The 14844-nt window shown below is 41.9% G+C and overlaps 1 protein-coding gene across 1 annotated transcript in view; it reads left to right on the plus strand.

Moving 5' to 3' along the window:
• Nucleotides 1-14844, plus strand: part of ENTREP1 (endosomal transmembrane epsin interactor 1) — an 88030-nt gene that overhangs the window by 243 nt on the left and 72943 nt on the right. Inside the window, exons 2-3 of the mRNA XM_023730622.1 lie at nt 1-200; nt 12016-12072. The exon at nt 1-200 is cut by the window's left edge and continues 113 nt beyond it. Coding sequence (XP_023586390.1) covers nt 1-200; nt 12016-12072 — 257 coding nt within the window. The remainder of the gene's footprint in view (nt 201-12015; nt 12073-14844) is intronic.

The raw sequence follows: 14844 nt of genomic DNA on the forward strand, positions 1-14844 counted from the left end.
CCGCGCTCTCCTCTCGCCGGGCAGCCGCCGCCTCCGCCGCGGCCCCGGGCTCTGCGCTGTTGCCCGCCCGCCCGCTGCTGTCGCTCGGGCTGCTGCAGCTGATCCTGGGCTGCTGCATGGTGGCGCTCAGCTTCGGGGCGCTGTCGCTGAGCAGCTCCCCGCAGGTGAAGAACTCATGCCCGTTCTGGGCCGGCTCCTCGGTGAGTGCCGCGCGCCCCCCGCTCACCTTTGCAGGGCAGAGGGCTCTGGCCGGTTCCCTCCACCGCCTCTTGGTTGACACCCGCCGTCCCCCACCCCACCCCACCCCAGGGCTGCAGTTAGCACAAACCCTTTAGGCCCTTTGAAGTTTTTTGAGGCGTTGGGAGCAGAAGGGAAAGATTTCGGAGACAGCTAAGTTTAGGGGTGAATGGGATTGCGCCTGGGCAGTGCTGATTCCTCTCAGGCTAAAGGATTTTGTTGTTACTTTCAAGTTAATAGAATTCAAGATTTCCAGCACTTTGGGAGATCAGAAGGATGGGGGGGGGGAGGGGTGATGGCAGGAAATCGGGAGAAAAATAATTAAACTTCTTTTTACAGTACTGCACTGACAAGGTCCACGCTGGGAGGGCAGGGGTTTTGATCTGCTTTGTTCACTGATCTATCAACAGTGCTTGGCACACAGTAGGTGAATTTGTGGATTAGATGAACTGACAGGTTGATGGGGCACTTGTTTCATTCCTCATTGTCGTTGTTGTGTGGAGTCGATTTAGACTCAGAGCGACCCTACAGGACAGAGTAGAAGTGCCCTATAGGGTTTTCTAGGCTGTAATATTTATGAGAGCAGATCACCAGGTCTTTTGTCCCGCGGAGCTGCTGGTGATTGGAACCTCTGACCTTTAGGTTCGCAGCGGAGAGCTTTAACCATTGCGCCACCAGGGCTCCTTTATTCCTCATTAGCCCACACTTAAATGTGAAATGTATCTGATGTAGGATAGCTCGGCTGTATTTGGGGACAAGTTCAGGAGGTAATGAGGGGGTGTGTGTAAGCCAGTGCTTGTACCTGGTCATTAAAGCAGGGCCTTAAGCCCCCACTTGGTTCCTGGAGCCACGCAGGCTGCTGTGCAGTGTTTAATTCTCGGAAACCTGAGCCTGTCATTATCGATGAGCTCGGCAAAGCTCCAGGAGCAGGGCAGCTAACTGGAGCTCTCTGCTCTGCTCCAGAACCCAGCTCTGCTTCCTCCTTCAGGGAAGGCTGATCCCAGGCAGAGGGGTGCCTTCTAAAATTAAAACCCCAAATCGGTTTACCCTTGTGAGTTATTTCAGAGGTAAATGCACTTAGAGGCCTCTGACAAAGGCAGCTGCTGGCCGGCGTCTGTGGACACTGGGTGGGCACTCACCCCTACCTCCTAATAGTTTCACAACTTCCAAGACATCCAACCCCTTGAGATTGACCAGGGGCTGAGAGTCTTGGAAACAGGTCTTGGTAGGATGATTGTGAGAGATGAGTATTTAAAGTAAATGACCTTTCTATGAACTAACTAAATCAAAAAGGCTGGCAGTGCCCACAGTTTTTACCAAGATCTGTAATGCATGCATGTTCTGAAAGCTGAAGCACCGTTCTTTTGCAGGTCCACACATAAGCAGATTCCAGACCAAAATTTAAGAATATAGGGAGGACTAATTTGAACCAAAAGTAATTACTTGAATAAGAACATTAAGAGCATTAGACTCCTTGAGCCTGGCTTGACGTTTTATACTTAAATTGATGCCAATTTGCTTTTCTTTGAAATACTTTGATGCTGATCTCGGTTTGGTATGTCCCGTGCTATGTGAGCGAAGTTCACAATTTGTACACCGTATAAGCAGAATCCCACCCTCACCACCCTGCTGCTGGGCTCTGCCAATTGCCTCTGAGTGCTCTAATAACCTCTAAGAGGAAGCCTCCTCCAAGCAGGGTGGGAATTAGATCCTTCCTTCTCCCTACTCCACTTGCCAGGCTAAATTCAGCCAAATGGATCATGCATTTCATTTGCTCTAAATACCAGGGCCCAGTAATGAGTCTTGCATACATTTTTAGGTATTTGCACTTTGTAAAATCATAATCTGTTGTCTTCTCAAAGATAGCTAGTTTAGGATTATTAAAAACCATTTGTGAATTATTTCAGGTAAATGCACTTAGATATCAGTCCAGCCACAGTTGGATTTGATAAAGTATTAAAAAAGGCCATCAGCTAGAAGATGATGGATATTACCCCAGGGCCTGCTGGCTGGGTGTGTCCTTGTCTCCCACTCAGTGGGGACACTTAGGAAGATTTGCTAAACAGGGAAAGAACTGGTGATTTGAAACTGACAAATTCTATTTTATGAGGTAGTTTTCCTTGCTCACCCCACCTCTCAGGTCTGTATGCAACCCTGTAATGGCTGGTTGGAGTCCAGGGTTGTGCAAACAGTTAAGTGCTGGACTACTAACCGAAAAGTTGGTGGTTTGAACTCACCCACAGGCCCCTCGGAAGAAAGGCCTGGTGATCACTTCTGAAAGGTCACAGCCATGAAAACCCTATGGAGCACAGTTCTACTTTGACATACATGGGGCGCCATGAGTGGGAATTGACTTGATGGCAACTGGTTCAATAGTTGGTCATTCTGATTTTTTTTGTGACCTGTTCCTGAGATTGACCTCAGAATTTGCAGTGATAACAGAACTAATAGACACTGCATCTGTAAAACATCTCAATACAATTTCAAGAGGATGGCAACAGGCAGGAATATTCTTGTGGTGTTTTATGGGGAAAAAAAAAAATCTCACCAGTAGCATATGTTTTGATTTTATGTACTATGTGAGAGAGGTTGATTTTTTTTTTAAAACTCTGTATCATGGAAATTTTAAAATTTATACAAAAGCTGTACAATGAACCCTCACCTACCCCCACACAGCTTCAACAATTGTTCATCTGTACCCCTTGGACTCTACCACTGGCCTCTCTGAGTGTTCTGATAAATTCTAGAAGCATGGGTGTTCTAGGCAGGGTAGGAATTAGATCCTTTATGCTGCCTAGTCCATTGGTCGGATTAATTTCTGGTATTATTTGGAAGCACATCTCAGACATCACATCATTTCATCTGTAAATATTTCAATGTGTGTGTATTTTTAGAAAGAAAATGTAACTACATGGAGAGGCTGCATAGCATAGGAGTGACCAGGAAGTCTTGAGAACCTCTTTCCACTTTTAACGTTATATTGTGAACTTTTTAAATCTCAAACAAATGTAAACAGAATGGTATAATGAACTCCCACTTACCTGTCACTCAGCTTTCGTAGTTACCAATACATGATCACTCTATACCCGCACCCATTCACCCTTCTTACCACCCGCTGGCTTGTTTTAAGGCAAAATCCCAGATATCATAGTTTCAACCATTAAATATTGTAGTATGTATTTTTGTATAAAAAAGGGTTTAAGAGCACTTATAATTATCACACATGGGTCCCTGGGTGGTGCAAACATTTAAGTGCTTGACTATTAGCCCAAAAGGTTGGTGGTTTAGACCCACCCAGAGGCGCCTCGGAACACAGGCCTGGTGAGCTCCTTCTGAAAGGTCACAGCCTTGAAAACCCTAGGGAGTAGTTCTACACACGGGTCGGAATTGACTTGATGGCAGCTAAAACAATAATTATCACACACAATTATAAAGACAACTACATGAGGTTTTTATGTAAAAAGCTTGAAAATAAATGACTTGAGAACTGCAAAAAAATTTTTTTTCATTGTGCTTTAAGTGAAAGTTCACAGTTCTAGTCAGTTTCTCATACAAACATTTATACACACGTTGCTATATGACCCTAGCTGCTCTGCCTATAATGTGACAGCACACTCCTCCTTTCCATCCTGGATTTCCCGTATCCATTCAACCAGCTCCTGTCCCTTTTTGCCTTCTCATCCCACCTCTGGACAGGAGCTGCCCGTTTAGTCTCATGTATCCATTTGAACTAAGAAACACACTCTTCACGAGTATCATTTTATGTACCACAGTCCAGTCTAATCTTTGTCTCAAGAGTTGGCTTTGGGAATGGTTTCAGAGAACTGGAAATCTTTTTTTTTAAAAAACAACTTGATTGAGATATACTTTTCATACCATCCAATTCACCCTTTTAAAGTGTACAGTTCAATGATTTTTAGTGAATTCTCAGAGTTGTGTGACCATCAGCATAATCAATTTTAGAACATTTTCATCATCCACCCCCCCGCAAACCACTGTACCCATTAGCAATCACTGTTTCTCCCTAATCTCCCCAACCCTAGGCAACCATTGGTTAATCTACTTTCTATCGCTATAGATTTGTCTATTCTGGATATTTCATATAAATGGAATCATTAGCTTCTTTCACTTAGCATGATATCTTCAGCGTTTGTCTATGTCGTAGCATGTATCAAGTGTCTCATTGCTGTGTATTGCTGAATAATATTTTACTGTGTAGACATGCTCACAGGGTCAGGGGTCAAGGGTCTGTCAGAGAAGAAAAACTCAAATATTTTCCACTAATAGAGAGCTATAGAAAAGTGTTAAGACTGCACCCTGTCAAAGGTGGAAAACTTGTGAGACCCAGAAAAACAAGACAGTCCCATTGAGTTCCGGCTCTCACAGGCTTCACTATGTGCGTGTATGTGTGTATATGTATACATATATATATATATATATATATATATATATATATATGGAGCCCTGGTGGCACAGTGGTTAAGAGCTACATTTTATTTATTCACTCACAAGTTTTATTGGCATACGGAACTAGGTAGCTGAGTGAAAGTGCCAACTTAAGTCTAAGGTTACTTCAAACCCACGTAGGAACACAGTGGAAAGATATCCTCATATTTCAGGCTTTGAATGACCATCCTGAGCCTGAACCTGCTGTATCAACTAAACTAGCAAATCTTCTATTGGCTTCAGTAAAAAATTTGCTTCCATATTTGATACAAAGTTAAGTGCTAGGGATATACACGCATTTGAGAGGACTATTTTGTTAAGTATGGATATTTTTCCATACATTTGTAAGTGTTCTCACCCTGGGATGAGATTTTGAGGCTTCCTTCATTTGTCTGAAAACCTCAAAGGTATAATTTACCTAATTTGTTCTATATTTAAGAATTAACAAATTCTGTAAGTTATTTTTTCTTATACTTAATATACTTTCAGCAACTTGAAGGGAATGTTTTTAACGTACTCTTTGTTTTCTGAGCACTCGGTGGTCATTTATTTTCTTCCTGGCGTCCTTGGTTGGTGACTCAATATATTATTTTTCTCACAGTTCATGAGTTCATGAGGGTAAGAGATTAGTCACCTTAAAAAAAAAGTTTGATTGCAAGTGGGTGCAGGGAGAGAATCTGAGCGTCTGTGTTTAGCTCACACAGTCCTGACTCCCAATTTGGGGTGCACTTAGTTAATATTAATTAGATTCCACTGGAATCATGGGTGACCCAGCCCATCCCACTGCACTAGATGTAATTAAAGAGAAGAGAGTTGTACTGGTTTGTCTCTTCTACGTCACAAAACAAAATTCCTGACTTTCATGACACATGACCCTTAGGAGATATTTCAGGCAAGTGGTAGAGAATTGGTTATTTTTCTTTGTTCTTTTCTGGCAGCTGTTATATGCTTGCATACATTCATGTCTCTCTGCTTGAAGTTACTGATCTGAACTCAGGGTCCTCTCCTCCCCGTTAACTCCATGGTTCTTTAACAAGATTCCGTAAAAAAAACCAAACCCATTGAGTCGATTCCGACTCATAGCGACCCTGTACGACAGAGTAGAACTGCCCCATAGGGTTTCCAAAGAGCAGCTGGTGGATGCTGACTTTCTGGTTAGCAGCCAAACTCTTAACCACTTAAAAAGAGACAAATATCAGTGACCTTAAGGTAAACCTTTTTAAAAAATTGCAGTGACTAAACATAAAAAAAGAATGGGTCGTTCAAGGGAGAAATAAACCCAAAACTGAAGTCTTTACCAGTTAAATATCAGTAAATATATCTTTTTCTATCTAATCATCAAATACTACTCTCATATTTAAGGAGCATTTTAAATAGAATTTTTTGATGAATTTTAGTGGCTTTATTTGGTCCTTCATTTTACATGGCAGCAGAGTCACATTAAGTTCTGTGCCTTGAATAATTTATGGAGCCTCTCAGCCTCAGTTAACCAAAACCAAATCTGTTGGTGTCAAGGTGATTCTGACTCCTGGCGACCCCATGTGTGACAGAGTAGAACTGCTCCGTGGGGTTTTCTTGGCTGTAATCTTTATAGAAGCAGATCTCTAGGCCTTTCTTCCGCAGTGCCACTGTGTGGGTTTGAACCACCAACCTTTAGGTTAGTAGGCAAGTGCAAACTGTTTGTGCCACCCAGAGACCCTTGAGCCTCAGTTTTGTATGCAGTAAAACCTGCGAAAGCTGGAACCTGTGTAAGGCGGAAACTGTCAGAGAAGAGAAACTCAAATATTTTCCACTAATAGAGGGCTATAGAAAAAGTGATAAGACTGCACCCTGTCAAAGGCGGAAACGTTGCGAGACCCAGAAAAACAAGGCAGTTCCGTTGAGTTCCGGCTCTCACAGATTTCACTGTGTGTGTGTATGTATATATGGAGCCCTGGTGGCACAGTGGTTAAGAGCTCGGCTGCTAACTAGAAAGGTTGACAGTTTGACTCCATCAGCCGCTCCTTGGAAACCTTTTGGGGCAGTTCTACTCTGTCCTGTAGGGTCACTATGAGTCGGAATCGACTCAACGGCAATGGGTTTGTTTCTTTGTTTTTATTTACAAGGTAAACATGGGAAATGTACAACATGGCTCTTTTTGTCTATTTAGATACAGCAGCTTCTGACAGATGATCCAGAACATTTTTGCCCTAAGGCACGTTAATGGATTAGCAAAGGAAAATAGGGCATCAGAATTATGAGCTTTTGGTCATAATGGTTCTGTTTTTAAACTGGAAAATTAAGGCCCGTTACCCATTTATGGTTGGGAACAACGATTCCCGCCTGGTGTATCTCGAGCCCTTCTTTGTAATATCAGAAAAAAGAAAGGGTTCTGCTTTTTCCTGTAAGTTACAAGGAATGGATCACAGGTGAGTGAAACCAAAATTGCAATAAGTCTCATTACAATAATCTAGAGATAATTTGTTGTTAGAAAATAGGTCCTTGCCTGTCAACTCAGGGTGAGTTTCATCTTGTGCTGGGTGGAAAGAATGCTGTTGGAGTTGCTTTTTGCTGCTGATGTACTTTTTTTTAAAGAAGCACAGGTGGTAAAAAACATGTCTGGGTTTACACAGTCATCTTTGAGCAAGTTGGTCTCCATTCATTCATTCTTGCCATAACCAGCTGGGTTCCTTCTAGGAGACTTTAGTGGCATGTATGTGTATACTCACAGGTGCAAGTCCTCATGAGGTTACCAGTGAGTGGGAAAGACAAACAAGAAATAGTATTATGGTGTAATGGGTGTCACGAAGGCCATTGTTAAAGGACTTTCTTGACTCCATGCTGCCACAGGGGATATTGCTGCCCCAGGGAGGTAACTAGTTGCTGACAAGTCGATTCTGACGCATGGCGACCCCATGTGTGTCAGAGTAGAACCGTGCTCCATAGGGTTTTCAACGGCGGAGTTTTCGGAGGAAGGTCACCTGGGCTTTCTTCTGAGGTGCCTCTGGATGGATGTGAACTTCCAACATTTTGGTTAGCTGCTGAGCTTTGCAAAGGGTATGCACCACCCAGGGATTCCTCCAGGGAGGGAGAGTCATTGAATACTCTGCTTCCTTTTTTCTGCTTTCCCCACCCCCTCCCCCGTCTGTGACTCCTCCTCCTCCTTCAGTGTGAGTATCCCTTCCCTAAGTCTTGAGTTCTTAAAAAATTTATACTCAACTGTAGCACCTCTGCTCCCACGCCATCCCAGAGGCTTCTAACCACTCAGTTCTACTTCTTCCGTTTCCCCTTCTCCCCCTCCCCACTCAGAGTTCCCCAAGGGCCTTAGGGCTTGATTGGACTTCAGGACTCAGAGAAATTGAGTCAAAGCAGGTGTGTCCCTTGCTCAGGACTGTGGAAGATGGGACTGCGTCTCTGATCTGGGACTGGAATGTAGTTTCTTCAAACATCCCTGATGAGATGGGTGATTTACAGAAATTCTGTTGGCATTTAACTTGGGTTTGTATTGAATCAGTGAAACAATTAGAATGGAAATGACATCTTAAATGTCATCTTAAATGTCTTCTAATCCAGGAGCATGGTATGTGTCCTCACTTACTCAGGTCTTCATTTAATATTGCTCATTAACCTTTATATATTCCCCCCACAGAGGTCTTACATATCTTTTTCATGTATATTTTGAGATTATTGCTATTTTTCATTTGTCATATATATTTTGTATGTATTTGTAAAGTTATGTTTCTGTAGTTTGTACCTAGTATATGCAAAGAAAGAAAGATAGATGAGTTTTTATTTTTTATTTTTGCTCTTGTTCCAGTTACCCTTCATTTGAAACGACAGCTCTATCTGTCATGACCTATTAAAATAAAAATGATAAATACCTTTCAACCTAGCAACCCCACTCCTGCGACTTTGTCCAACAGGAATGAAAGCACTTGTATTTAAGATATATGTACATGGATGTTTACTGCAGCATTGTTTGTGAGGGCAAAAAACTAGAAATAGAGTGGATGTCCTTGAGTATGGAAATTAGGGTACCGTCATACAGTGGAATATTATATAGCCATTAAATTGAAATGAATTAGAGCTAGTCCAGGTGACATGGAGAACTGTCCATGAAGTATTGAGAGAGAAAAGCGAGAGACTGAAAAGTATCTTTTATGATCCACATTTTGTAAGATTTACACCCCCCTGCACATGCATGGAGCCCTAGTGGTGCAGTGGTTAAGAGCTCGACTGCTAACCCAAAGGTTGGCAGTTCGAATCCTCCAAGTGTTTCTTAGAAACCCTATGGGGCAGGTCTACTCTGTTCTGGAGGGCCACTATGAGTCAGAATTGACTGGATGGCAACTTTTTTTTTTTTGCATATGTGTATGTTATCGTTCTTGTGTGCCATTGAATCGATTCTGACTCATAGCAAGTGGTATGACACAGTAGAACCACCCCATAGAGTTTCCTAGGCTGTGATCTTTACAGGAGCAGATTACCAGGTCTTTTCTCTCACAGAAGGAGCCCTGGCAGCCCAGTGGTTAAGTGCTGGGCTACTAACCGGAAGATCGGCAGTTCAAATCCACTAGCCGCTCCGTGGGAGAAAGTTGTAGCAGTCTGCTCATAAAGATTACAGCCTTGGAAATCCTATGGGGGCAGTTCTACTCTGTCCTCTAGGGTTGCTATGAGCTGGAATTGACTTGATGGCAATGAATTTTTTGGGTTTTCTCTTGCAGAGTGGCTGGTGGGTTCCAACTGCTGACCTTTTGGTTAGCAGCTGAGCACTTTAACCACTGTACCACCAGGGCTCCTAAAATATCAAAAACTAACTGATGATTCAAATCATACTTATAATTTTTCTCAAGTGTGCAGTTTGTATTTCTCGCCCGGACAGTCAGATTTTCAATTATATTTTTACAAAAACAGCCTGTACTTCTTCAGCAAAGTCTAGTAGGCATCAGGACAGGCAGGTGGGGGGCATGCACATGCATACACTCATACGTGCAAACATGCACACACATTACAGTACACACATACATGCAAATGCACCCACATGCAAGTACATGCATACACATGTAAGCATGTTCGCACATACACGTGCACACACACAAACTTGTGTGCCACACACAGTCCACAGAGTGGAGCCTGTGCTGGATCCCAGGGTTTCTGAGGAATTGCCATAATCACAGTGGAGTAAACATTTTGAGCCAGAAGAGGCCAGAAGATGGTTTCTTCCCCTTACCATATTTCTAAGGAAACAAGAGTGATGATCGGAGAAGTGAAATGACGTGGCCAAGGTCATGTAGTTTTTCAGAAGCCGAGTTGGGAGCTTGGAACTCAAAATCTCTTGGATTCCAGTCCCAATTTATTAAGGAGATCCAGCCTACACACTCGAGACTAGCCTCATGTGCCCTGAATGTTTTAGGCAGAAATAGTTTAGAGGGAGAAGATATCCTACTGAATTTTAGATGAACGCAAGGATTTAGTGCTCGGTGGGCAGCTGGTAGAACATTTTAAACATAGATGGGCACAACGAAATGGAGGCTTACCTGCCCATACTGGTTTTTGGTCCTTGCTGTGAGTGTGTAAGCTGGTCCTCTGCTGGTTTCATGCTGTGCAATGATTTTCTCTCACTCAGCTGGTGAGAATGGAGAGCATTGTAAACAGGCCCGTGTGCTCTGAATTTGAGGTAACACTGAAAAATCCTTGCTGATTTGTAGTTAATAAACAATCATTGTGAACTGGTGCATTTGAAGAATTTTGGCAAGCAAAAAGTACACTTGAAAGAAAACCTTTACAGCTGCATTCAGCAGATGTACTTTATTACACAAAGGCAAATATTACTCAAACAGCATCAGAACGTTCCCAGGATGAATTATTACTTCAATGATTCTTTCCCAACTGCTTAGAGAACTGTGTTACTCAGAGGGCTGACCTTGGTTTCTAGTTTGTGTTTTGGCAAAACCTGGCTTCTTTTTATCGAGGATTTTACCTTGATGTTTATTGAAGTGTCATTTTGCAACATGAGATCTTTCTCACTGTATTCCCTTCCCCTTTGTGGAATAAATGCGCAGGGACATTTATTGCTACCCATGTGCCAGGCACTGTACTAGGACCTAGGGATTCAAAGATGTACCCCACAAATCATTACAATAGAATACAATGAGATTTTGAAAAAAAAAAAAAAAAGTTATGCGCAGAGGGTGGGGGGTCAGTGAGGTTTCTCAGAGGATGTGACTGTTTAGTTGGGACCTTGAAGGATGTGTAGGAGTTCCCAGGCAGCCAGGAGGGTAGTTGGGAGAAGAGGGCATTGCAACAGAGAAGTTATAGCCCAGGAATGTCTAGAGCGTGGCTGTTCTGAGGAAGGGCAGGTGTGCCAGGAAGGAAGGTGTGTGCTGGAAGGATTTGGGGGGTGGGCACGGAAGTCAGGCTCAAGAAATGGGCAGGGGCAGTATCTTAGTCCTGTAGTGCTGCTATAACAGAAATACCACACGTGGATGGCTTTAACAAAGAGAAGTTTATTTCCTCACAGTAAAGTAGGCTGAAAGTCCAAATTCAGGGCGTCAGCTCCAGGGGAAGTCTTTCTCTTTCGGTTGGCCTTCTCATCAATCTTCCCCTGGACTAGGCGCTTCTCCGCACAGGGACCCTGGGTCCAAAGGACACACTTTGCTCCCAGCACTGCTTTCTTGGTGGTATGAGGTCCCCCGTCTCTGCTTGCTTCCCTTTCCTTTTTATCTCTTGAGAGATAAAAGGTGGTGCAGGCCAAACCCCAGGGAAACTCCCTTTACATTCGATCAGGGATGTGACCTAGGTAAGGGTGGTGTTACAATCCCACCCTAATCCTCTTTAACATAAAATTACAATCACAAAATGGAGGCCAACCATACAGTACTGGGAATCATGCCTTAAACAAGTTGACACACATTTTGGGGGGACACAATTCAATCGATGACAGGCAGGTCCCATAGGGATGCCGCCTAAGGGAGGGATGCAGCCAGACTTGCCTCTTACAAGGCTGGCTTTGGCAGCAGACTGGGTGCTCCTGGCAGTAGAGAATCTGGGTTGGAGCTAGTGATCCCTTCACTGACCAGAAGGAGAGGCTTATTTTTGCATTCGTGTTTTTAATTGACATTAGGAAAACATATACAGTCAAACAAAAGCTTTAGGGGCTTGGATGTGAAGGGATCGTCCACCTTTCATAACTGAGTGGTCTACCAGGGCTCACGTGATTAGCAGGAATATTAAATGTTTGTTTTAGAGTGCTTTGAAATTTTAGTACTTTAAAAATATATACTTTACAGACTGGGGATTAGTTTATTGGGATAGTTCCATCTTCTAGATTTATGATATTGTTTATTGTTACAGGTGATACTCTCTGGAATCATAGGATTAACAACTTGGAAAAGACCTATGATACTTCTGGTATGTACTGATCTTATAAATTGTTCCTAAACCCAAAAATCCACTGCCGTTGAGTTGATTCTGACTCATAGTGACCCTATAGAACAGAGCAGAGCTGCTCCATAGGGTTTCCAAGGCTGTGAATCTTTATGAAGCAGACTGCCACATCTTTCTCCTGCAGAGTGGCTGGTAAGTTTGAACTGCTGACCTTCAGGTTCGTGGCCAAGCATATTTAACCACTGCACCACCAGGGCTTTCTGTTACTACCCTTTGTAAAATGGGCTGTATATGAAGTCTGTTTAAAAAAAGCATTGAAGAAGTGCTTAAGCTTCCTTGTTCATGAAAAAAAAGTTACCAATGGACAGTATTAGAAGTCAGATGTTATATGTTTTCATAACAATAAGGTGAGTTAATAATTTTGCTGATTTTCTGATTCACTTTAAGCTTCATATATACCCAATGCTGTACATGTGTTTCTAGTTCCAGGGTTAGACCCATTTTAAATATATAATTCAAAACAAGACAACAACAAGCAACTGTGTACTATGGAAAATTTTAAGTATATACAAAGTGGAGGGAATAATACAATGAACTCCCTACATCCATCACCTAACAGTTATCAGCTCCTAGCTAATCTTGTGCAGCTATACTCACACCTAGTCCCTCACCCTCTGTATTCTTTTGGAGCAAATCTCAGATATTATATCATTTCTGAGTATATAATTTTTTATTGTTATAATACTTTGGTTGGCCAACATCAGAATTTTGTTACTTGGATTTGCTAGATCATCTCTTTCTCACACAAACAGGATATTTTCTTGGAAATATGGACATATGATAGTGACTTCATCCTGTTTTTATTGCCATGTCATTTAGATTTAGGGAATACTCACAAAGGTAGAAAATTAGCAATGAGACTGCTAGCTCTTAAGGATAAAACAGAGGGTCTAGGAAATTCAATTTATTATAAATGTTTGAGAACTGAAGTACACTTACATTTTTTTTTCTATGTAGCATTTTTCTATCTTGATTTCACTCTGATCCATCTTGAAATGAGATTAAATAATTTGTCGAAAGTCATTTTGTATATCAATTTAAGAGTTCATCTTAAACAGACCACTGTTTCCTAGGCAATATAAAACTGTACTTAGAGTCTTAAATACAAGAAGAAGTACCACATTACGGAATCTTCGTACATCAGAAAAATAGATCCAAATACTGTGTTGATGGTCTGGAAGAACTAACCTAAAGTGTTTTCAGGCCCACAAGACAATGTAGGCAACGTTTTGCAAGTCCATGAATTATTGCATTGATAATTTTTATTTTTAATATTAAAATTTCATTAATCAATGAATTAAATTAAATTATTAAATTTCATATTACCTCCTTTACTATTTCTGGAAGGAGTAAATTATTGTTGCAGTATTTTAATGCAATAAATCCTGCAAAAGCTGGAACCTGTGTAAGGCAGGAACCTGTCAGAAGGAAAACTCAAATATTTTCCACTAAAATGAGTGATAGAAAAGTGGTAAGACTGCACCCTGTCAAAGGCGGAAAACTTTTGAGACCCAGAAAAACAGGGCAGTCCCGTCGAGTTTCGGCTCTCACAGGTTTCACTATATATTGAGGACAGGACAGGAGAAAATGACTTTGGATGAGTGTTACCGCATGTGTTATGAGTGCCTGAGGTTTGTTTTGCAACTCTCTAGGTTTATAGTCTTTTTGAAGAAAATTTTGGATGCTTTTCAGTGTTTATACTAATATTTGGTTATAGGAGTCACCTTTGCACTGGCTTTTCCACTGGGTCAATATTAAAATACTCAATAATTCCAACCTCAAGTATTTAAATTGACTTAAAATAAGAAAACCTCTAATTTACTTTTTTGTACTTTTAAAACTTCAAATGGTAAAGCGAATTTGAGCATGTGTTCTAGATAGAAAGAGCCCTAGTGGCACAGTGATTAAGCACTCAGCTGCCAACCTAAATGTTGGCAATTTGAACCCACCAGCCGCTCCTTGGGAGAAAGATGTGGCGGTTTGCGCAGCCTTGGCAACCCTATGGGGCAGTTCTGCTCTGTTCTACAAGGGTTGCTATGAGGCGGAATTGACTCAACAGCAATGAGTTTTTTGGTTTTTTTAAAATTTTATTTTGATATTAGGAAAACTCACTTTTTCAAACATTTATTTCTTTAACGTTGTTCTCACAGCAACCCTACAGGACAGAGTAGAACTACCTCATAGGGTTTCCAAGGCTGTAAACCTTTTTTTTTAATTTTATACTTTAGATGAAGGTTTACAGAACAAACTAATTTCTCATTAAACAATTAAGACACATATTGTTTTGTGACATTGGTTGCCAACCCCACAACATGTCAACATTCTTCCCTTCTCCACCTTGGGTTCCCCATTACAAGCTTTCCTGTTCCCTCCTGCCATCTTGTCCTTGCCAGTGGGCTGGTGTACCCATTTAGTCTCATTTTGTTTTATGGGCCTGTTTAATCTTTGGTTGAAGGGTGAACCTCAGGAGTGACTTCATTACTGAGCTAAAAGGGTGTCTGGGGGCCATACTGTCAGGGTTCTGCTATCTCTGTCAGACCAGTAAGTCTGGGTTTTTTTTTTTTTTTTTTTTTGAGTTAGAATTTTGTTCCACATTTTTCTCCAGCTCTGTCCCGGACCCTCTATTGTGATCCCTGTCCGAGCAGTCAATGGTGGTAGCCAGGCACCATCTAGTTATACTGCACTCAGTCTGGTGGAGGCCATAGTAGTTGTGGTCCATTAGCTCTTTGGACTAAT

The sequence above is a fragment of the Trichechus manatus genome, unplaced genomic scaffold, assembly GCF_000243295.1.
Source record: "Trichechus manatus latirostris isolate Lorelei unplaced genomic scaffold, TriManLat1.0 scaffold00038, whole genome shotgun sequence".
Classification (NCBI taxonomy): Eukaryota; Metazoa; Chordata; class Mammalia; order Sirenia; family Trichechidae; genus Trichechus; species Trichechus manatus.